General features: G+C 38.7%; 2 protein-coding genes across 3 annotated transcripts; both read left to right on the forward strand.

Moving 5' to 3' along the window:
- Positions 1-4,331: 4,331 nt before the first annotated feature.
- LOC129008278 (olfactory receptor 51F2-like) lies at positions 4,332-11,725 on the forward strand. Its single transcript, XM_054440292.1, has 2 exons — positions 4,332-4,532; positions 10,461-11,725. Exons 1-2 carry the CDS (start codon positions 4,524-4,526, stop codon positions 11,388-11,390), a joined length of 939 nt encoding a protein of 312 aa, XP_054296267.1. The 5' UTR covers positions 4,332-4,523; the 3' UTR covers positions 11,391-11,725.
- On the forward strand, positions 4,450-20,367 carry LOC129008279 (olfactory receptor 51E2). 2 transcript variants are annotated; one of them, XM_063672239.1, is made up of 2 exons: positions 4,450-4,532; positions 19,355-20,367. In XM_063672239.1, the coding sequence occupies exon 2, from the start codon at positions 19,405-19,407 to the stop codon at positions 20,365-20,367; it is 963 nt and encodes a 320-aa protein (XP_063528309.1). In that variant the 5' UTR covers positions 4,450-4,532; positions 19,355-19,404. The 2 variants fall into 2 exon arrangements, with proteins under 2 accessions (XP_063528309.1, XP_054296268.1); XM_054440293.1 differs by lacking the exon at positions 4,450-4,532 and adding an exon at positions 16,275-16,359.
- The last annotated feature ends 1,815 nt before the right edge of the window (positions 20,368-22,182 follow it).

The raw sequence follows: 22,182 nt of genomic DNA on the forward strand, positions 1-22,182 counted from the left end.
AAATAGGAATATTAGGAATAGCCAGAAGTTCACAGAGAGGTAAGGAGGAGTGATGTTTCTATATACACCAAAATTGAATGGTCAGTGTTGGCCATATCAACAGGGTAGGAAAACTGCTAAATCCAACGTGGCTGGATCCAGGAAAAGAGGTGAATGAGGCTTTCATCAGACCATGGAGGGCTAGTAGGTCATATGGAATTCTAATAATTTTTCTAAACAGTAGTATAAACAAAATGGTTTTTGACATAGTGTCTTAATCTATTTCCTCTTGCTATAACAGAATACCAAATACTAGGTAATTTGTGAAGGAAAGAAGTATATTTAGCTCACAGTTCTGGAGGCTAGGAAATTCAAAAGCATGGTGCCAGCATCTGGAGAGAGGTTTTGTGTTGCCATTACATGGTGGGGGGCATCACATGGCAAAAGGGCAAGGGCATGTGTGTCAGCCCAGATCTCTTTTTCTTCTTATTAAGTCCGCCAGTCCCATCATGATGATCTTATCCAATCCTACTTATCTCCCAAAGGCTTCATATCTAATCAAGATATGAATTTGGGAATTAAATTTCCAACATGGGAGACATATTCAAACAGTAACACGTAGCAACCCATTTTCGTTGCTGTTGTTATTGTTTGTTCTCTCTTAAGTTTATTTCTACAATTTCAATGCATTAACCCTGGACTACCTGGTTTGACTCTGGCCTCTTGCTCCTGTATCAAACCCTGTTTCTTTTATATCTTAAACTGTTTGCTCCTTGTACTAGTCTTAGCTCTGAAACTTGTTTTTCTATTTCCTGATCAAGCATGACCATCCACTTGAGCTGCTATATGTACAAATTTTAAAGGTTGCATAACATCCTAGGGCTGGATATAAATGCTTTATATATTCTGTATCATTGAGAATTTTTATCTATATTTTTTACCACTGTAAATAATGAGGCAATAAATTTTCCTGTACATAAAATATGGCCTGCATCTCTGATATCTTCCTTTCAATAAATTTTTAGAAATGGAATATTATGGACATTTTAAGACAACAATATACTGGAAAATATGCTTCCAGAAAGTTCATGCAAACATTGTAAACCAATGCTTAGTCCACTGTAACACAGCAACACAACACTATGTATCATGTGTTTTAAAAAACATTTGCTGATTTGATAGCCAAGAATATTTTACTGTTTACTGTAGTAAAATGTTGACAGTCAATAAATAAGACTTACTTCAAGTTCCTAGTGCAGAGCTTTCCTGTGTCCAATTTGGTACTTCCTGTTTGGATTACCAAGTTTCAGAAACATTAATATGAAGTCAAATGACATCACAGACTATGATATGTTTCCTGGACTCAATGGTGTTAATATTAATGTATTAATAAGGTGTGTTGCTATGTGATTTCGTGGAGGAACACTGAACTCGAATTTTGAGAAAGTTTAACTAAATTACCAGCTACTGTTCTGCTAGGCTGGCATGAGAATAGGGCAGTGAGAAGAGCCATATTTTGAAGTATGTGTACCAGTGTGTGTTTTGGTGCTTTGACCAGTACACACACTAGTTTCATTTTCATGTACTAAGCTCTGGCACAGAATTTACATGGTAAATTACCACTATAGTTACCACTATAGTAACTTTATTTTTCTTACAAGAGTAACATTCTTTGAACCATAAGAATAAAATATACACCATGGAATACTATGCAGCAATAAAAAATGATGAGTTCATGTCCTTTGTAGGGACATGGATAAAACTGGAAATCATCATTCTCAGTAAACTATTGCAAGAACAAAAAACCAAACACTACATATTCTCACTCATAGGTGGGAATTGAACAATGAGAACACATGGACACAGGAAGGGGACCATCACACTCTGGGGACTGTTGTGGGGTGGGGGGAGGGGGGAGGGATAGCTTTAGGAGATATACCTAATGCTAAATGATGAGTTAATGGGTGCAGCACACCAGCATGGCACATGTATACATATGTAACTAACCTGTACATTGTGTACATGTACCCTAAAACTTAAAGTATAATAATAATAATAATAAAATAAAATAGAATAAAAATATGTGACTATTCCCAAATAGTTTCTGAGACTAACGGGAAAAGAGTCACAGCCCTACAATTTGCCCAACTTGGTAGAGAAAGTGTTTTCAAAGGTCTCAAGAAGTTTCCTGTGTGGAAACACAGCAATAAAAAACCTTTATGTGCAAGGTATAAACATGCACAAGTGACAACCTGTTAACATTCAGTTTGGCACATCAGCATGCATGCAGGCTTTTGGGTGTAGATGACTCAAATTGAAAGTAGTGGTGAATGGATAGTCATGTGAAGACTCTTTAGAAAATGAGTTTTGAAAACTGAAAGGGTGTCAGATAGCCCAGGCTTTGAGTACTACTTGTGCCATTTATAACTGAGAAACTTAGGTAAGTTACTTACATTCTAATTTTTGGTTTAAACATAGTTTAAGACATCAATCAAACTAATAATGGATTCTTCTACTGAATTTATTATTGTAGAGTTGTGTAAGTCAAAAGTTGACATGGATCTCACTGAGCTAAAATCAAGGAATCACCAGGCTGCATTTCTTTATGGAGGGGCTAGGGAAAAATCAATTCTCTTCTTTTCTCCTTCTGTAGGCTTCCCACATTCCTTGGCTTGTAGCCTCATTCTGCCATCTTCAAAGCCAGCAACAGTGGATCAAATCTTTCTCATGCTACCATCTCTGTGGTTCTCCACTTTTAAAGACTCATGTGACTATATTGGATCCATCCAGCTAATCCATCTAATCTCGACATCTCAAGTTATTTAACTTTAATCACATCTGCAAAGTCCCTTTGCAATGTAAGGTGACATATTCACAGGTTCCAGGCATTAAGACATAGGTATCTTTAGCAGCCATTATCCCGTTTACCACAAACACTTGGCCTAGTATCATGGTTGTAGATTGCATAATAAAATATTACTGTTCTTGTTATTTATTGTTTTTATTACATTATGAAGAAGAAAATATATCAGGCCATGACATTTTCAATAGTGAAACAGACTTGATAGTGGGGAGGAGATAATATCGGAAGCAGGGAGAATGGTTAGGAAACTACTGAAGTTACCCAAGTGAGAGATAATTGCAACTTAAATAAAGGTGACATTTCTGGAGATGATAAAAAGTGATCAATTTCTGATTGTATTTTTCAAAGAGATTGACAAAATTTACCAATGGATTAAATTCAGGGTGTAAGAGACGCAAACTGAGAATGAATCAAAGACCCATATGCCCAAGTGTGGTCCAAAATTGGTGGGAATATCTAAGGATCTAAAGAGGCCATAAGGATACAAGATGGACAACTTATAGCAATCTATGCATTCTATTTATTAAAGACTAATGAGAGCAATAGTAAACTGACAGAAGGTGACATCATTGGCCAAATCAATCACCCACCTACCTGCAATTTTTCTTGGTATAATACAAGATGTTCAAAATTTGACTATAAGTAGAAAGAACCCCAAATTATTGTGACTAATTCTCTTCAACCTGGTAGGTTGGGACTTCAAAATATAAAATAGGTCAAATTATAAAAAAGTCAATGAAACTGTATTTTATACACAACTAAGTTGTGAACTAAGATTTTTACCTACTGTATTCACCAAGCATTTGGTTCATGCCTCTAGGATAACCTTATCATTGGTTAACGTGTAATTATTGGTTAACCTGTCTATCTTCTACACTAAAATCCTAAAGAGTAAGAATTATGGTGTATTCTTAAAAAAAAAAAAACTCTATCACTGAGTATAATGTTTAGAATATGGGACATTCTTATGAAATATTTACTGGATATATGTATGGATGAGTAAATGAATTATTTTTTATCTATAAGAGAAAGACTGCTGCTGCAAAGAACCACAGGTAGGCTAATGAAACCATACTGCTGTGAATAATCATAGATACTGAGGAGTTAAGGGGTGGAGTTGGACTGTCACTCATAATAGGAGATGTCATTTAGCAATTTGCTACAATATTTCGTTTTTTAAAATCTCCTTCAGAGTGACTGCTAGTGATTATGAGGTTCCTTTTAAGGGTAATAAAAATGTTCTAAAATTGAATTGTGATGATGGTTCTTGCACAGTTCTGTGACTTTACTAAAAACAATTGAATCATACACTATAAATGGGTGAATTTTATAGTATGTGAATGATATATCAATAAAGCTGTTAAATAAAAAAGCTTTTGAGCGAAATGACACATGAACAAAAGGTTACATCAGCCCATAAAGCACATAGCCACCGTAAGTAATTGCATAATGGAACAGATATAAAAGGACTGTATGAGGCAAAAGAAGTCTTCTGGGAATCTCCACACACTGAAGACACAGTGAGTTAGCACCACCACCAGGAATTGGCCTCTCAGCTTTGTGCCTGTCTCCAGTCAGGCTGGAATAAGTCTCCTCATATTTGCAAGCTCGGCCCTCCCCTGGAGTCTAAAGCCTCCTCAGCCTTCTGAGTCAGCCTGAAAGGAACAGGCCGAACTGCTGTATGGGCTCTGTAAGTAAAACTGTTTTGTTCAATGAAAATGCTTGACTCTAGATGAACTGGACTTTCTCACCCACAGGGAATAATTTCCTCACAATGTGCAGAATTAGATTAGATGTTGGTATGGTGGGCTGAGGAGGATGGTAGAATTTCAGAATTATTTATTCCCAGGAAATACGTAGAGAATGGCTATTTCGTTCTGCCTGATATAGCTTGGATAACTTGTTTTTAGTCAAATGGTTTAATCAGTGTGCTAATATATTTCTCAGAGTCAGTGAATCTCATTTCTATGCCCAATAACTATTACTAAAAATGAAAAATTACCAATTTCGAACGCGTTGTCTGCCAGCTACTGGTATTAGACACAGTGCATATCCTATCTTATAGATGAGGAAACTGGGTCACAGAAAGTTTATATTACTTGTAGATTTCAGTAAAACAATTGTTTTTGAGAGCATGAGCTTTGGAATTAAAAAGACCTGAGTTAAAAATTCAGCTCTGACTTTCACTAGTTGTGTGTGATTTCAAATGTTTCACAACTTCTGATACTCAGTGTCTTTACCAGAAAAATGTATTTAAAGTGAATCTAATAATACTTGTCGCATGATGATATAGTAAGAATTAAAATAATGCTTATAAAGCACTGAGGACAATAATGTTCACAGAACAAGTGTCCAGTAAATGGTAGCTATTTCTATGAGTAATATTTTTATTAATGGTGTGGATGGTCTCAAAACTAGTTAGTGTTTGAGCAAGAATCTGAACCCAGGTCAGTCACGCATGATAGCCATACCATTGACAATAGCATGGAGAATACTGATGACACTATATGGTCTAGTTCAGCAGATTAAGACAGCCACAAGCTATAGTTTATAATAGTGCAATGAAAGAGGAGCATCATTGTAATCTGAGTGGGCAGGAAAATTAGTTGAGAGAATATAGCTTATTTCACAAGAGAGAAAATGATGGTATATATGGATTGGAGAGGATGGGTCAGAAAGACTCGAGAGTGAAGGCAGCACAAAAGAGAAGCTTGGGGGAAATTTAGTGCCTCCTTCTAAGAATATTCATTAGTCTCGCTCTTGTCTTGGATATAAACACTTAAGATTTTTTCAATGTAAGAAAAACGCAATGAAATAACAGGTTCAAGTACCCGCTACTAACAATTGCTTGGCCTCCTTATATAGACCTCCCGAAGTTCTCATCTTTTACATTTCAGGAGTAGAAGCAATTAAAAACTAATCTTTATATGTAAGGGATGAGAGAAGGAAAGAGGAGGATGTGTGTGTGTGCACATGTGTGTGCGTGTGGTGGGTAGTAATTTTAATTCAATGATTTACTTGAGTTCGATGTCATTTGCTGATAAATGAAGCAGGAGGAAGAGCCACGTTTGGAGGGGAGGAGAGAATGAGTTCCATTTGTCTCATATAGAAGTTGAAGTAACTGCGTGATGATGGGTGGAGATGTCCCTCAGGGGTAGCCGCAGTATTTTATTTACTTTTTATTCACCACATGAAGCAAGGAGCTTTGTTCTCCAAAATGCTGTCAATTATTTTTCTAAATTACAGGTTAGATTGCTTCACTATTTTCATGTCTCATTACTACCTTTACACTTAAAACCAGAAACTGCCACAGCATTAAAGATTCTGCTAACTTCTAAAATACAGAACTCTGGAGATGCCATAATTAGATTGCAGATTTATGAGTCTTCTGGATATAAGTGCTATTTAAAGCCATGAGAATAACCAAGATATCTCAAGAAGAGCATATGAAAAGCAAGAAAAGAAGAGGTACTTCTTAGGAGAAAAGCAGACTCCTCTAGAATCCCACAATTTACAAGGCAGAGAACAAAACCATTGTTTGACAAACAGGAAAAAAAAAAAAAACCTCACAGAATAACCATCATTGAAGCTAACGAAGGAGAAAGTTTCAAGGAGGAGGAGGGAAACATTGCTGAAAGTTGAGATGAGGGAGAGAAAAACAAATCTGAGATTAAACTTTTGGACTTGGCATGTAGAAAATCACGGGTGACATCATTTGGAGGATTTTCAGAGTCATTAGGGAAAGAATTCAGATTGTTACTGAAGGTGAAGGAATAATAAACAAAAGCGGACTGTTCTCCAAAGGAATTTTTATCCTTATAAAAGATACAGCAGAAAATTGAGACAGAAACAGAGTTTATGTCCTATATCCCTCACTATCAAAGCACAAGGCTAATTATGAAAACTATTCAATATATCCTGGTTGAAATGAATGGTTTGGAAATACCTATATAAAACTGTGGGAAGCTTTTATTGTTGAGTTAGAGTAAAACTTGAGTATTGCAGACTGCAAAAAAGCAACCAATGGTACTAAACAAGATACTAAAGAGGGAAAGGAATTTTGTTGGCATTAAATGAGAAGAGATGGAAAATGATTTATTTATTAAAAGCAAAGCTCCTTGCTTCCAGTGGTCAATAAAAGGTGAATAAAATGTTTAGAAATGTCTGGCTCTTGATGCTCTGCAAAAATTTAAGTTCATTACACTTTCCATGGAATTCAAGATTTTCGTGATTTGACCTCTGGTGCTTTCTCTAGCTTCATTTCCCACAGCATCTAGCCTCACATTTAAGACTTCGACATACCCCTTCTCTTGTAGTTATCCAACATACTGGCTTATGTTACTCTTTCATTCATGTCTCTCCTCATTTTATCAAAGGCACTGCAAAAGCACACTTCTCCTGTTTTTCATCCTTACAAACTCACATCTACCCATCAAAACTTCACACAGTTATAAATCATACATTCTGTTAAGATTCTTGGAACTAGTTCTTCTTGACACACACAGACACATTCATGTATGCACACACTCCAAATCTGCCACTCCACACTATTAACTCTTCTGCCTTATCGATTAGATACATCCTATCCTTATACACTCTACAACTAGTAGCATTTATCTGTTTGTCTCTGACACTGCTGATAGACACTATCTGGCATGTAGTAGATATTTAAAATTAGTCATTTTTTATTTTCATTAAGAGTCACTAGACTCTTGACACGGCAAGCTCAGCTCTCTGCATATGTGTGTGTGTGTGTGTGTGTGTGTGTGTGTATATATGTATATATGGGTATATATGTATATATATTTATATATGTATATATAGTTCAGTTCAGTTTGAACTGAACTAAGTGTTTCTGGCTGATAGGAGCTAAAGTGGAGTTATTGGCTAGGAAAAAGAATAAGGTACCCTCTGTCTCTAAGCCCAGTGTGAATGTAGGAAGGGTGCAGGAAGATATGGTTGTAAAGTGATGGAAAGGAGACAAATCATTTTTTTTTGCTAGGCCCAACACAGATCAGGTCAAAATATATACACTATGGTTTTCTTTTGTTTTGTTTATGATCTCTCAGCAAGAGGAGGAAAAAAACTGCCAAGAAGAATGAAAATAGGCAATGAATAAATTGTTGAGGTAATGGGAGCTATGAAGAAGTTAGGATGAAAGAGAAATTATTCAAATAGCAATTTAATTTTTTTAAGTGGTTACATAAAATGTCCTACAACACAATGACAAAAACTACAACTCAGACATTGCGTAGGAATTAAAAATTATGAAAGCCAGAATTAATTGATGTAAATGGAGCCCCTCTGTACTTTCATAACCATTTTTATTATTCATCACTGTATATGAGATATTGAAGTTATTGAACAACGGTTCTGCTCTTTCTCCCTCACTGGATTATAAACTCTCTAAGTGGGGTTTTATTTGTGTTGTCCTTTAGCTTCTAACATAGCACTATGTAAGATCCAGATACTCAGTTAATGTCCCTGAGAGAGTAAAGCAAGATCAAGAGAAGTGTTACAAGTGCATTATTGCTCAACAGTTTTTTGTTTGTTTGTTTGTTTGTTTGTTTGTTTTGAGACGGAGTCTCACTCTGTCGCCCAGGTTGGAGTGCAATGGCGCCATCTCGGTTCACTGCAAGCTCCACCTTCCAGGTTCACTCCATTCTCCTGCCTCAGCCTCCCCAGTAGCTGGGACTACAGGTGCCAGCCACCACGCCCGGCTAATTTTTTCTATTTTTAGTAGACACGAGGTTTCACCGTGTTAGCCAAGATGGTCTCGATCTCCTGACCTCGTGATCTGCCCACCTCAGCCTCCCAAAGTGCTGGGATTACAGGCGTGAGCCACTGCTCCCGGCCTGCTCAACACTTTTACACATGCCATTCTGAAAGCCTGGGAATTCTTCATCTCAACTTATATAAAACACAGAAATCTTTCAAGCACTGCTTTTTCTACAAAGCCTTCTCCAAATACTGCAAACCTACTGAATGCTCTCTTTCTATTAATTCCTTTTTAGTGTGTTTTGGTTTTTTAAAATTATTTTACCTTATTTCTAGTTGACAAATAATACGGTATATATTTGTGGGGTAAAATGTGATGTTGTAATACATGTATGCATTGTGGAATGATCAAATCAGGCTAATTATCATATCCGTCACCTCAAATATTTGTCATTTCTTTGTGGTGTGAACATTTAAAATTCTCTCTTTTAGTTTTTTTGAAATATACTATACATTAACAATAATTCTTATTTCTCTAAGAGGTTTGATAATACATTTTAGATATTTTCATCACTCCCCTGAGGACACTGTCATTACTATAAATTTCAGAATCTAAAGCTATAGTTTCATTATTTGGCCAAATCATGTAATCTAAAATTTCTCATTTTTCATCTAGTTTTCTGTTAATTTTAGTTAAATCCCACCTCCACTCCCCTTTTTTTTTCACTAAGACTTCTTCCGGTGATCCTTGAGGTGGCACTTTATCAGGGTGAATGTGTGAGTCTGGATATGTTGAGGTTCCTCTCCATCCTCTCTTTTATCAACACTTACTGTCAGCCACCCAGCACCCTTTCTTTTCCCCTGAAGAAAAGTTACCCTGCAACTGGCTCTCTCTCATTGATTGAGCCCTCTGCAGCCAAAACCCTAATCTCTGCTTTTCCCTAGACCCCCCTCTTCAACTCAACCATACCCATCTATCTACCTTTCTGCAATTCTCTATTCTATGAAAAAAGAAATGTGATGTTTGCAATAAAGTTATATTTTTCCCTCTAAAACAAAACAGTAACATTCAATTATGTATCTCCTAAGAAGTATGTCTTAACAAGATAGAGAGATTCTGTTCTGGATAACTAGTCTTCCAGCAGACTGAAGAGAGAACTGTGTTGGAATGTGGCAGCACATTATATCAGGTGGGGACAGCCTCCTGTCTTCCTAAGCCTGGTGGGAGGTCTGTGTTCTAACTCATCATCTCTTCCAAATGTGACGCCGGGTGTCACACTGTAAGGGTTTCTTTAATAGTTAGATGCTGAAGCCATTTATTTGTCACTTCCTATGTGTTACTTTGTATTATAATGATCTCTTTCTTCATATTTTCTGGCTTCCTAAATTGTCTGTAAGCTTCTCTGCTTTCCACATTTATGATCAATGTAATATTGCTGTTCCACAGCCCCAGTGTATTTTTCTCTGGTGCCAACCACAGAGGAAAAATAATGCACTACCTCCTTAGCACAATTTAAACATGGCAGAAAGAATGAAATATGATTGGCAAACTCAGGGTAAAGTGTTTATTCTTAGTTTGGTTATCTATGGCTAGAATGATCAGAGGACTGGTCACATGATATAAACATAGCTGCCAGCAAAGGGCCCTAGAGAAGAAAGATTGTACACTGAGGCAAATTCAAAAACAAAGCAAAGTGCCCACTACAGCAGTTGAAATCTGACATTTTTTAATCAATTTAAATGAGCCATTCATAGTTTCATATTATATAAATATTCATCAGTTTTCTGTACAATAAAATTATTTTAATTTGATCAATACACAAACGAATGTAGCTTTTTTTTTTTTGTTTTAAGCTCTCATCTTTTTCTGTACTTTTAATTCATCATGTCAACATTGCAGAATATCACCTCCACTTCCATCATTTTCCTGCTCACTGGTGTTCCTGGGCTGCAAGCCTTCCACACCTGGATCTCCATTCCCTTCTGCTTCCTCTATGTAACTGTTCTCTTGGGAAACAGCCTGATCCTCTTTGCTATCATCACTCAGCCCAGCCTCCACAAACCCATGTATTATTTCCTCTCCATGCTGTCCGCCACTGACCTCGGCCTATCCATATCCACTCTGGTCACCATGCTGAGTATATTCTGGTTCAATGTGAGGGAAATCAGCTTTAATGCCTGCTTGTCCCAGATGTTCTTTATTAAATTCTTCACTGTCATGGAATCTTCAGTGCTGTTGGCCATGGCTTTTGATCGTTTTGTGGCCATCTCTAATCCCCTTAGGTATGCCATGATTTTAACTGACTCCAGAATAGCTCAAATTGGAGTGGCAAGTGTCATCAGGGGGATCCTAATGCTGACACCAATGGTAGCACTTCTTACAAGACTTTCCTACTGCCACAGCCAAGTACTCCACCACTCCTACTGCTACCATCCTGATGTGATGAAGCTCTCATGCACAGACACCAGAATCAACAGTGCAGTTGGGCTGACTGCCATGTTCTCTACTGTTGGTGTAGACTCAGTTCTCATCTTCCTTTCTTATGTTTTGATCATTAGGACTGTCCTTAGCATTGCTTCCCCAGAAGAGAGGAAGAAAACCTTCAGTACATGTGTCTCCCACATTGTGGCTGTTGCTATATATTACATTCCATTGATCAGCCTGTCCTTTGTTCACAGATTTGTGAAACAAGCCCCAGCCTATGTACATACTATGATTGCTAACACCTACCTGCTGATCCCCTCTGTGATGAACCCTGTCATCTACAGTGTGAAAACCAAACAGATACGTAGAGCTGTGATAAAAATTCTCCATTCCAAAGAAACATAAAATTGTGGAATTCTAGCACTAGATGGACACCTCAAGATGGTATACTTCAGGTCATGTTCCCAGTTAAAAACAAAAAACAACCAAAGAACTGGTGCCCATTGAAGCTAAGCATATAATCATTTAAAGTTAAAGCTGGAATGTATCTAGAACATCAGCTAGTTTGACTACTTTATTTTCCAGATGAGGAGGTGAAGACATGGGATGGAAGAGATGAACAGCCTAAAATTAGCCTTATATATAAAATTTCTCCTTCTCACACCACTGTTGGGTCCAAACTGTTGTTGCCTTCTGTCCCTGCCACCACCCTTTCTATTATTATCTCATCTACTTCATAGCAGTTAGAATGACACATTATAGAAAAGTCACTCCTTTGTGAGAAATAGGTAGTATTTTCCAACTGTTCTAGTAATTTTGATTGCCATTTATTTGCTCTGACAAGTCATGGTTCTAAGTGTTTTTTATATGTATTAACACATTTTATATCTAAAACAATGTTATAAGATAATCACTTTAATTATCAATGAGAAAATTGAGGCATGAAATGTTAAGTAGCTTGCTTAAACAGCTAGTAACTGGTGTTGCTGATGGCAGAGCACATCCATGCAGACTGACTCCAGAATCCCCCACGCTCTTAACTTTTAACACTATATTGCTACCTATAATATATAGGTATATAATTTATATTTGTAAAAATTATATGAACTTATATATATAAACTTATATTTATAAATTATGTACTTATATACGTAAATTATATTTATATTTATAAATATAAATATAGAGTGAAGTTCAGGCAATTTTTACTAGGAAATATAAGTAAAAAAATTAATTAAAAAAAAACACGACTCTAACCTCTAGAAATTTTCAGTCAAATTAGGGAGAAAAAGCCCAAATCAAATCTTCAAACCTTACAGATATATTTCTACCTGATGATCTTTCCTGACTCAAGCATATTTCAGCATTTCTGTCAGCCTTCCATCAACATTCTGCCCTAGCAGAAATGGAAAGTGACTACAAATGAATTATGGTCATTTACTTATGAATTTTTTAATTTGTGTCAAAATGGTCATGTAATGGCTTAATTCAGAAAGATAATTCATTCCACCCTGGGTGTGTCCATTAATTCTCAAAATTTTTAAAGCACATATTTCAATGCCACACTAATGTCACTAATTTAAGATGGGCTGTATAGTTAGTACCAGGTCCAGAAAGGAAGTAGAAGTAAACATTCGTATCTACAGGCTTGCCCCCTCACTTTATGGAGATCTCTGCCAACTGCACCTTATTACAGGGCCCTTGATGTTATAATAATTATAATAGTAATACCCCTCCCTCATTTCTTCTTGTATTCACTCTCATCCTTATCTGCCTTACTTTTAATTTTTAGCATTTTTATTCCCCAACATATTACATATAGGCTGTTTCTTTTCTGGTTTCCTCATCATTCCCTGTAGGAAATTTATTAAGTGACTATAGTACTTATAGTACTGTAAGAATTATGTCAAATCCTCAGCCTGTTTGACAACAACATTTCAGTTTCAATTATTGTTAGTCTTCATCTTTATATGTTGGAATGTCCTGGGACTTTGTTCTCAGACCTTTTTGCTTTGTCATAATCCCTTCCTTGGTCATCCCATCCAGTATCATGTCTTTAAGTACCATCTCTATGCTGACAAAATCCAAATTAATATTTGTAGTTCAGACTTATCCCACTGCCTATGTATCAATATCACTACTTGAATGTCTCATAATCATCTTAGAATCAACGTCTAATATATACTAATATTCCCACCAAGGAAAAAGCATGCTCAACCACAGTCTTCCCTAACTCAGTAACTCTACCTTCCAATCTGTTGAAACAAAGCACTTGGAGTTATCCCTGATGCCTTTCTATCACCCCGATGCTACATCTAACCTATTAGTAAATCCTGGTGACCCTTTCTTCTAGATATCTCCAATATTGATGTCTAAAATCAAGTCAATTTATACCACCTCTACTGCTACCACTGTGATGCAAGCCATCATCTTGGACCTCAATTATTATAACAGCCTTCTGGTGGGTCTTCCTTCATCCACATTTGCTTTACAGTCTATTTCCCTCCACAGTGAAGTTAGACTGATTAGTTTAATGCACAAGGCAGATCAAGTTCAATATACCCCAATGGCATCCTGTCTTACCCAGGAAAAATTCATAGTCACTGTAAAAGCATATAAATATCTATATGATCTATATTCCCTCCATCAGCCCAATATCATCTTCTACTACTCTGCCAGTGATTCACTCTATGTCACCCACACTAGCTTCCAAATATTTTCTTAAACTCATCAAGCATGCTTCAACATCAGAGTTCACACATGCTGTTCTCACGACCTGGAATGTTCGTCCTCCAGAGACCCACATGACTTACACCACACTTTATACAGATCTTTGCTCAAGTGCACCCCATTACTGGGCCCTTGATGTTATAATAATAATAACAACAACAACACCTCTCCCTCAATTCCTGCCTGAATTCACTCTCATCTTTATCTGCCTTATTTTTAATTTTTAGCATTTTTATACCCCAGTATATCACATATATGTTATTTATTTTCTAGTTTCATTACTACAACATAATGTTTTTGAGAATAAAGAATTTGTTCCATTTATGCTATCTCCCAGCCCTAAAACAGGGCCTGCCACATAGTAAAAAATAGTAAAATGTCTTAATGATCTGGCTCTGTTTACCTCTTAAGCTTCATTGTTTCCCCTCTGTACAATGTCCCAGCAGAGACAACAAACAACCTGCATGCCCTAAGTCCCAGGAAAGAATGCCCTGTCACTTTTAAGCCTACCTCCACCTAGAGCATTCTCACTCCCTTCCTTCTCCTGACTTAGAATAGAAGGGGCTCTCCTTCAGGGACTTTTCCTGACCTCTCTGGTCTGCCCAGTGCCCTTTCCAGGTGCTCCTACAGCACCTTGTTCTGCTCTCTCAAGACAACTCTTTCCAAACTCTCTTGTCACCATTCTCCCCACAACAAACTCAGAGCTCACTTCTTGGGGTCAGGGACTGGGTCAATTCACTGCTGTTTCCACATTTCTATCTATAGTGTCTGGTCCATTGTAACTTTTACTCTTCATTGAATTAATGAATAAATACTGTCTTTGATGTGTAAGGATTCGGATGGCACACAAGAAGATAACAAAGTTCTCTTATACCAGAAATTTCTTCATATCTACAAATATACTTTCATGAAATTTCACATTTTGGAGAATACTGTGCTGAGTACTGCCATTTGGTATAAAAAGTTTGCTCTTTTTCATATGACCTAGTATACCCTGATCCTAATCTTGTGAAGCTTTATTTCCGCTTTCCAACATAAAACTTGTTTTGTCTAGTGAATGAATGTAGGTAAGAGTAAAAATTAGGAGGCCGCTTTAAAGAGGTTATTTATATTTTGAATAAACTGCCAGTTTATTTCTACATATTTCTTTCCCCTTCTATTCCCTAATACGTACCCCCACAGATCATCTACATATCTGTAACTCACAATGAAGCAAAAACAAAAATCCAGAGAAGCTACAGGCAGGTCCAAAGTGGAAAGATGGAAAAGCTCAGATGATACAGGCCTACAGACTAGATTTTTGTTTATTTGTTTCCATACACTACTACTACAGAGGACAGCAAATAGAGCTGAAGAAAAAGGATGGAGATACTCAGAGTCCTGAAAATGGAAAGGAGAAAAAGGAATGTCAACCTCAAGGACAACTGAGATGTTCGCAGAACTTCTGCAGATTCTCGTCCCCCACCTCACCTCACAAATGCTAACCTGTGGACAGTCCTCCTGTCCAACAATCCTGTCAGCTTACAAGCTTCCATCTGTAGGAAATTGGTAATGTAGACACCAAGACTGGGTGGGTTGCAGAAAAAATGTCATGTTCTGACCAAGATGGATAAACTCACAATGAATTGGGGACTTTCCTAAAAGCCAGAGCACTAGTAGTCACATGGCCACTGTTGTAGCTACTTGAACATGGTAGTGGTGGTGAAGATGGAAATAAGAGGAAACATGCAAAAGATTTTTAGAAGGAAAAATAGACAAGAAAGGTTGAATAACTGCATGTGAAGGATGAGGAAATGCTATGTATCTTAAGTTCCTGTCTCACATGACTAAACTCATAAGCACATCCACTTCATCCTCCACAAATTCACCCTCCCAACAGCTTCTGGAATAGCAATCTGAAACACATGTCTAGTTGTGATGTCCCTGCTTAAAACCATTTATTCACCTCCCAATTCCTACAGGATGAAGTCCTTGAGGTCACAGCCTATCATCAGTTCACATCCATTGACCTCTCCAATTTCTCTTTCCTTTTTGGTTGACTATGCTTCAGCCAAGCTACAACTGTTCATAATTCTTCTATAGAAATTTCTGTTTCTTTCATGATTTTGTGTCTGCTGAAATACCCTCTTTTTGGACCCACCCAATGACTAAATAAATACCCTTCTCAAGTTCCTATAAAAATCTGTGGCATTCACTGCTCTTTCATACCATTTCAGGTTTGTTTGGGTAGGTGTCTATGAGCACCTTGAAGGCAAGGACTTTGTCTTATTCACCTCTGTCACCCTAAACTCAGCACAGTGCCTGCAGAAAACTAGCCTTGAGAATGTGCTTATTATACAATGAATGAATGAATTAACTCCATTGCCAGATATAGGTGACCAATAAATACTTAATGGATGATGGATAAAAAAGTAATTCCATTTCTGTGTTCAAAGATTACAGTGACAATGACAAAGTAAGACTCATGTGTGAGGCATACTTAGAAAGGATGGCAGATAGAACAGGTAGTGTTAAATATTAATAAAGTATGAAGGTAACCCTGCTGGGTATGACGTAGGGACGTAGGGGACACGTCACTGGAAGACAGCCATCAAGCATCCTGAGGTACTGAGGATACCTCAATATCCTGGAGAAGGTAGTTGGGGTGAGTTTTTTTATCTATTTTGCTTATAACATTGTAAGCCTTTGACAAACATTTGTTTAATGTGAATAAACAGTCAGAATATCTGGTTCTCCAACCAATATTATCACTAATTAACTATATGACCTAGGACAAAAAGCTGTCATATCATCTGGGCTTTATCTGTAATCCAGGAGCAATGAAGAGCGGCTTTGATACATTAAGGTCTGTTTTGTCAACCAGAAGAAAGGCTAGGGAAAGATATGGAGAATTGCATGCCCCTATCTTGAATTATGGAAGTATACTTTTGTATTTTTAGAGAGGATGCAAACTCCTAAAGCCCAAGGACCATGCCTAGTCACACATGATGTCTGCTGCGTCTAGCAGAGTGGCACATGAAGAAACACACTAATCCTGTGGCTGACTGTGTGTGCTTGGTTTAGCTTGGAGTAGTGGGAGCAGATTGTCGAGAGTCCTGTATATGTGAGTGTGGGAGTGATGACAGAGGCAGTGGGTGCTTTGAGGTTGCTCTCCCTGGACGGGAACAGTGGGAAGCCCGTGGGAATGGCACACAAGTGGACATGGAGATATTTTTCCTCTGTCTGCCAAGTCCCTGGGGCCTCAGTTCATACTCTCACTGCCTGTTCCCATGGGCTTTCTGAGTGGCATTATTAAAAAGGCCTGAACCAGAAAGCAAAACCAGCTCCAGCTGCTCTTTCTAAGTAGGACTGTACCATTCTCAGGTGAGTGCACCCTCACCTGGGGTCAGGCAGCCTTAGCTCCTGCCATCCTAAGGGACCTTGAAGACCCCACATACTGCTTCAAGTCAGGGCAGGGAGAAGCCCTTGTGTCCCATCCACAGCTTTATGGGCTAGGAAGAAATGTCCCAGAGTCTTAGCTAACAATCAAGAAAGGCAGGTGAGAATGAATGCAACAGCCACATTTGGACCCAAAGAGAAGCTGAAATTGGGTTAAGCAGGGAGTCTACTTTAGGCAGGATGCCAGGCAACATGGGAGGATGACGTGAGGTCTTTCAGGATAGGTATTTTGGGAAATGAGATGATAGCCCAAAGTCCTATACTCTAGTAAGCATGTGCAGGTACCAGCAAGGCATAAAATATGCTCTGCAGAGAAAGGGCTTAAGAAAGTACCCAACTCTGGGGCCAATAAAGACTCTTGTTACCTGTCAGCACTGCATGTGGTAGCATGGGCAAAAGGCATTAAGAAAGTAAATATACGTCCCTGTGTTCCCCTTGCTCTCCCTCCATGCCTGCTCTTTTCTTCACCCTGGGTCCCATTTCTCTGGAACACAGTGGTCTAGTGATCTGATCTCTCTTCAGGGAAGGTTCCTTAGTTCTGTCCCATACATTTCAGCATGATTTGTTTAAAATTCTGTATCCCCTTCCCCAAGCTATGATGGATACAGAAATGGATGGATGGATGCAAGATGCAAACTATCTTGTATCTCACTAAAGGATGCAATCATCTGCTTCTGAAAAGGGCTTTTCATGTTCTGATAGCAACTGGGAGCCAAATATGGGATTTAATATTTGTCAAGGAGATTAGCTGTTTTGTCTGCACAAGTTCTGAAGGTGGAGAAGAGAAAATAGAGGCAGAAGTATGGGTTTTGTAACCTTTGAACCCCAAATCTGTCCTTCCTTGATTATCCAAGATGGGGAGAATCCAGTTCAAATCTCTTTGTACTAATTTTATCATATTGTACTTTAAGATCACTGGTATCTAACCCCTCTACATTAAGGCCAAACTGAAGGGCATCTCCCAGCTGCAGTAAGAACTCAAATGATGAGTAAAGAATTCTGGGGTTGGGGGAGTGCAATATAAGCAAGCTAACCTGTTTCAATGAAACAGATAATCAATGAAGACACTGCGTCATTTGTTTCCAAAAGTTCGGCCTTGCAGCCAAGGCTTTGGCTTTTTAGAAAAAATTAGCTCTAAAGACCAGGGCACCTAGCAGAGAAGAAGTTTCATGAAGTCAGAGCCCAGGTGTTTGGGTGAGGGTAGGGAGTTGGGGCAAAGCAACACTGGGCTTCTAAAAAAGAAATGTCTCCCCTGAGATGAATGACTTGTTGGCACAAGTTTCAGGAAAGACAAAGCTCTAAAAATATCATTGTAAAATTAATAATACTTCTCCAAAGTAAGGACTCAACTCAAACTATCCTTGGATGCCTTGGAAGAAGCTTTCAGGTGCGGAGGTACTCACCAGTGTCCTGCCAGCACCTTCATCTCTGAAGAAGTCATCGGAGGGAGCCACTACCTTTGATTTTATGACCACAGATGAGTTTCCTTTAATCCGAAAGAGATTGACTTTTGGCATTTTTTTCTTAGTTTTTGTTTATTTATATTCTTTTAAGCTTTAAAAATGTGTCATTGCTGTGCTTCTTATTCCTCTGGCTGACTTTAGAATTGAGGACTGGGAATCCTGAAAATTTGCAAAGTTATCTCCTATCCTCACTGCCTTGGAACACCCATTATTCCACTCTCTGTCTAATTTCTACTCATGTTTCAAGTCTAAACAGGAAGATTCCTCTGTGATCATGCCTCTCCCTTTCCCATGAATTAAATGCATACATTATGCTAGTAATGCTTCTGGAATGAATGAATAATAGAAAGAAAGAAAGTGGGGGGAGGGAAGCAGGGAAAGTAAAATAAGAAACGCAGCCTTATCTGGAAGGAGCTCCCAAAAGTGTATCTCTTAACACCTATCAGAAAAAAAAGGGCCACCAAATACCCAGGCAATGAAGGTATGAACCAGTAGGAAGAATCTGAGGGAATTACATTTTGGAAAAAGCATTGCTCTCCCAAGGTTCCCTTTCAAAAATTTAAATAAACCTTGAGAGTAGTGATGCATAAATGAATTTGATCTGTCACAGTCCCGCCTTTGGAAGAGGGCCTCAGAGCTTATGAAAGACCCTAAGTGGGGGTGGGAGGAGACAAAAGGGGTGGGATGTCAGTTTCAAGTTTCCAGGGCATTCTCTGATTGTGCTCTATGTCCCTGCAGACTGCCAGTGTGACCTCACCCTCTCCAGTCACCCCTCCTCAGTTCCAGCTATGAGTTCCTGCAACTTCACACATGCCACCTTTGTGCTTATTGGTATCCCAGGACTAGAGAAAGCCCATTTCTGGGTTGGCTTCCCCCTCCTTTCCATGTATGTAGTGGCAGTGTTTGGAAACTGCATCGTGGTCTTCATCGTAAGGACGGAACGCAGCCTGCACGCTCCGATGTACCTCTTTCTCTGCATGCTGGCAGCCATTGACCTGGCCTTATCCACATCCACCATGCCTAAGATCCTTGCCCTTTTCTGGTTTGATTCCCGAGAGATTAGCTTTGAGGCCTGCCTTACCCAGATGTTCTTTATTCATGCCCTCTCAGCCATTGAATCCACCATCCTGCTGGCCATGGCCTTTGACCGTTATGTGGCCATCTGCCACCCACTGCGCCATGCTGCAGTGCTCAACAATACAGTAACAGCCCAGATTGGCATCGTGGCTGTGGTCCGCGGATCCCTCTTTTTTTTCCCACTGCCTCTGTTGATCAAGCGGCTGGCCTTCTGCCACTCCAATGTCCTCTCACACTCCTATTGTGTCCACCAGGATGTGATGAAGTTGGCCTATGCAGACACTTTGCCCAATGTGGTATATGGTCTTACTGCCATTCTGCTGGTCATGGGTGTGGATGTAATGTTCATCTCCTTGTCCTATTTTCTGATAATACGAACGGTTCTGCAACTGCCTTCCAAGTCAGAGCGGGCCAAGGCCTTTGGAACCTGTGTGTCACACATTGGTGTGGTACTTGCCTTCTATGTGCCACTTATTGGCCTCTCAGTGGTACACCGCTTTGGAAACAGCCTTCATCCTGTTGTGCGTGTTGTCATGGGTGACATCTACCTGCTGCTGCCTCCTGTCATCAATCCCATCATCTATGGTGCCAAAACCAAACAGATCAGAACACGGGTGCTGGCTATGTTCAAGATCAGCTGTGACAAGGACTTTCAGGCTGTGGGAGGCAAGTGACCCTTAACACTACACTTCTCCTTATCTTTATTGGCTTGATAAACATAATTATTTCTAACACTAGCTTATTTCCAGTTGCCCATAAGCACATCAGTACTTTTCTCTGGCTGGAATAGTAAACTGAAGTATGGTCCATCTACTTAAAGGACTATTATGTGGAATAATACATACTAATGAAGTATTACATGATTTAAAGACTACAATAAAACCAAACATGCTTATAACATTAAGAAAAACAATAAAGATACGTGATTGAAATCAAGTTGAAAAATAGCATATGCTTTGAAGGAAATGTGCTCAAATTACTAATGATTTAGTTTTGTCCCTACTTTCTCTCTCTTTTTTCTTTCTTTTCTTTTTTTTTTTTTTATTATGGTTAGCTGTCACATACAACTTTTTTTTTTTTTTTTTTGAGGTGGGGTCTCACTGTGTCACCAGGCTGGAGTGCAGTGGCGTGATCTCGGCTCACTGCAACCTCTGCATCCCGTGTTGAAGCAATTCTTCTGCCTCAGCCTCCCGAGTAGCTGGAACTAGAGGCACGTGCCACCATGCCCGGCTAATTTTTTTGTATTTTTTAGTAGAGACAGAGTTTCACCATGTTGGCCAGGATGGTCTCCATCTCCTGACCTCGTGATCCACCCGCCTCAGCCTCCCAAAGTGCTGGGATTACAGGTGTGAGCCACTGCGCCCAGCCTGTGTACAACTTTTAAAATAGGGAATATGATAACTGGGCATGGTGGTATGCACCTGTAGCCCCCACTACCTAGAAAGCTGAGGTGGGAGAATCGCTTGAGTCCAGGAGTTTGAGATTACAGTGATCCACGATCATACCACTACACTCCAGCCTGGGAAACAGAGCAAGACCCTGTCTCAAAGCATAAAATGGAATAACATATCAAATGAAACAGGGAAAATGAAGCTGACAATTTATGGAAGCCAGGACTTGTCACAGTCTCTACTGTTATTATGCATTACCTGGGAATTTATATAAGCCCTTAATAATAATGCCAATGAACATATCATGTGTGCTTACAATGTTCTGGCACTATTATAAGTGCTTTACAGGTTTTATGTGTTCTTCATAACTTTATGGAGTAGGTACCATTTGTGTCTCTTTATTATAAGTGAGAGAAATGAAGTTTATATTATCAAAGGGACTAAAGTCACACGGCTTGTGGGCACTGTGCCAAGATTTAAAATTAAATTTGATAGTTGAATACAGTTACTTAACGACCATGTTATATTGCTTCCTGTGTAACATCTGCCATTTATTTCCTCAGCCGTACAAATCCTCTGTTTTCTCTCTGTTACACACTAACATCAATGGCTTTGTACTTGTGATGAGAGATAACCCTGCCCTAGTTGTGGGCAACACATGCAGAATAATCCTGTTTTACAGCCACCTTTCGTGATCTTATTGCTTGCTTCTTTCCAGATTCAGGGAGAATGTTGTTGTCTATTTGTCTCTTACATTTCCTTGATCAAGTCTTCATTTTTTAATGTGCTCTGTACCTGTCAAAAATTTTGAATGTACACCACATGCTATTGTCTGAACTGAAGTATAAGATAAAATAAAATTTTATTTTAAATTTTGCTGAGTGTTATGCCTATTGATTTTACATTTATAGAATCCTATAAATCAGAATTGGAGATGTGAGTGATTTCCTAGTCTTCTTTCTCACCAGTGCAGGAATCCTGACTGGAATGGTTCACACATTAGTAAAGATGCTGAATGCATCTTATTTCAAGGTAGGGTATTCCCACTGTACTTTTGAGCAGATCCAGTGAGCAGCTGAGACCTGAATACAATCACTG

Source organism: Pongo pygmaeus, chromosome 9, assembly GCF_028885625.2.
Source record: "Pongo pygmaeus isolate AG05252 chromosome 9, NHGRI_mPonPyg2-v2.0_pri, whole genome shotgun sequence".
Lineage (NCBI taxonomy): Eukaryota > Metazoa > Chordata > Mammalia > Primates > Hominidae > Pongo > Pongo pygmaeus.

Coding starts and splice junctions, on each gene's coding strand:
- LOC129008279 (XM_063672239.1), top strand. CDS start 19,405: ATGAGTTCCTGCAACTTCACACATGCCACCTTTGTGCTTATTGGTATC.